The sequence below is a fragment of the Penaeus japonicus genome, unplaced genomic scaffold (genome assembly GCF_977035675.1).
Source record: "Penaeus japonicus unplaced genomic scaffold, GWHDUDI00000001_assembly GWHDUDI00000014, whole genome shotgun sequence".
NCBI classification, from domain to species: Eukaryota; Metazoa; Arthropoda; class Malacostraca; order Decapoda; family Penaeidae; genus Penaeus; species Penaeus japonicus.
In genome coordinates, this window is record NW_028234416.1 from 14,232,229 (window position 1) to 14,234,728 (window position 2,500).

At 56.7% G+C, this 2,500-nt stretch overlaps 1 protein-coding gene across 1 annotated transcript in view; it reads right to left on the bottom strand.

Annotated features, from left to right (window-relative positions):
• The window catches only part of LOC122262038 (uncharacterized), a 9,359-nt gene that overhangs the window by 3,427 nt on the left and 3,432 nt on the right, over positions 1-2,500 (bottom strand). Inside the window, exons 3-4 of the mRNA XM_043029926.2 lie at positions 477-666; positions 30-251 (exon numbers count right to left, since the gene is read on the bottom strand). Coding sequence (XP_042885860.1) covers positions 30-251; positions 477-666 — 412 coding nt within the window. The remainder of the gene's footprint in view (positions 1-29; positions 252-476; positions 667-2,500) is intronic.

Consider the following 2,500-nt stretch of genomic DNA (forward strand, 5'->3'; position numbering starts at 1 on the left):
AGGACGAGAGACAGGTGCCTCGGACTGACCTGCAGGAGGACGGGCGAGGCGAGCGTGGCGAGCCCAACAGCTGCCGCCATGACGGGCGACTTGGCGGCGTCCACACTCGACATGGCTGACCTGACGGAGCCGATGGCGCCCTCCCAGTCCAGCCTGAGCCCCGGCACCACGTAGCCCAGGTAGGGCGCCACCAGCCGCGCCACCGCCACCACCAGGTCGCCCCACGAGCCCTCGTCTTCGGCGGCCGTCGTCTGGGGAAGAGGACGCTCTGAAGCACTGCAATGCGCAAATGCATATATGCACGCCCGCACGCACAAATGCATGTATGCATGCCAGCGCACACACACCCACACATACATGCAAACAAACACACACACACACAAACTCATTCATACAAATATCACATAAATGAGCACACTTAAACAATAAATAATTCCATCCCCATCGAAAGATGGTACACGCTAAGGAACACTTACGGTCACAGCGTGTGCCGTTGTGTATAAAATGGGCGGAGCTGTAGTGGGCGTAGTTGTGGGCGTATTTACGGGCGGAGGGGCTGCCGTGACGTCTTCAGGAAGGGCTTCTGTATCTGTTTCCGCTGTCGGGTCGGCCTGAGTGCTGCCGACAGGTTGCGAAGGACGAGCGGGAACAGACGAAGCCTCCAGCCTAAAGAATGAAAGAATGAATAGGAGGGAAGAGGGGGGGGGGAGGGGGAGAGAGGGAGAGAGGGAGAGAGGGAGAGAGGGAGAGAGGGAGAGAGGGAGAGAGGGAGAAAGAAAGAAATAGAGGAAAAGATAGGGAAAGAAAGAGAGAAAGAGAAAGAGAGAGAGAGAGAGAGAGAGAGAGAGAGAGAGAGAGAGAGAGAGAGAATGTTGGAGAGTGTTTTGAGAAGAATGGAGAGATGATGCAGAGAGAGGATGAGAGAGAGAGAGGTGTGAGATGAGAGAGAGGAGATTGAGAGCCGAGAGGAGCGAGAGAGAGAGAGAGCGATGGATGAGGCCGAAGAGAGCAGATGAGAGAGCAAAGGAGAGAAGGAGCAAGAGAGCAGAGCAGAAGCAGTGTTAGGAGAGCAAGACGAGTACGGATCGAGAATGAGAGAATGATGAGATATGAGCGAGAATGATGTAGAGAACGGATTTCGGGGCTAGAACGAGGAGAACGAGAGAGAAGAGAAGAGAGAGAGAGAATTGGAGAGGGAGACGAGGAGAGAGAGGGAGGGAGGAAGAGGGAGTAGAGAGAGAGAGAGAGGGAGAGAAGGATGGGAGGAGAGCAAGGAGGGAGAGAGAGAGCAAGGAGAGGAGGAGAACGAACGAGAAAGAGGGAAAGCAGAACGAAGGAGAACGGATAGAACGAGTGAAAGCGAGAAAAATAAAAGGAGAGAGAGAAGGAGGAGAGCGAAAGAGAACGAGGAGGGATTTGGGGGTGGGGGGAGGTAATGGATGGAGAGGGGGGAGGGAGAGGGAGAGAAGAAGAGAAGGAGAGACGAAGAAATAGAACGTGAAAGAGAAAGAGAGGGAGAGGGAGAGAGGGAAAGAGAGAGAGAGGGAGAGGGAGAGGGAGAGAGAGAGAGAGAGAGAGGGAGGGAGGGAGAGGGAGGGAGGGAGGGAGGGAGGAGGGAGGGAGGGGGGAGGGAGGAGGAGAGAGAGAAGGAGAGGAGAAAAAGATGAGGAGGGGAAAGAGGGAGGAAGGAGAGGGAGAGGAAAGAAAGCGAAAAGGAAATGAAAGAGAGGGAGAAGGCGAGAAGCGGAGGGAAGAGGGAGAGGGTGGGGGAGGGGAGAGAGAGGAGAGAGAGAGAGGAGAGGGAGACTGAAGAAGGAGAGAGGGAGATGAGTGGGAGAGGAGAGGGAGTAGAGCGAGAGAGGGAGAGGGGAGTGAGAAGGGAGGAGGGAGGAAGGAAGGGAGGGTGAAGGAGAGGGCAGCGGAGAGCGAAGCGAGGGAGGGTGAGTGGAGAGGGAGAGGGAGAGGGTGAGGGTGAGGGTAGAGGGAGAGGGAGAGAGATGAGGGAGAGAGATGAGAGAGAGAGAGGAGAGAGGAGAGAGGAGAGAGAGAAAGAGATGAAAAGAGAGAGAGAGAGAAAGAAAGAACAAGAAAGAAAGAAAGAAAGAAAGAAAGGGAGAGAAAGAGATGGAGAGAGAGAGGGGGGGGGGGGGAGAGGGAGGGGAGAGGGAGAGGGAGAGGGAGAGGGAGAGGGAGAGGGAGAGGGAGAGAACGTTGGAAGAGGGAGGGAGAGGGAGAGGGCGGGACGAGGGAGAGGGGGAGGCGAGGAAGGGAGGAAGGAGAAGAGAGAGAGACCGTGGGAGAGGGAGAGAGGGGGGGGTGGGGGGGAGAGCGAGAGAGGGAATAAGAGAGAGAGAGAGAGAGAGAGAGGAGGAGACGGCGAGAGCGGGCGTGAGAGAGAGAGAGGAGAGAGGGAGTGGGAGAGGAGAGGGAGAGGGTCGGGGAGAGGGAGAGGGAGAGGGGGGGGAGAGGGAGAAGGAGAAGGGAGAGGGGGAGAGAGAGG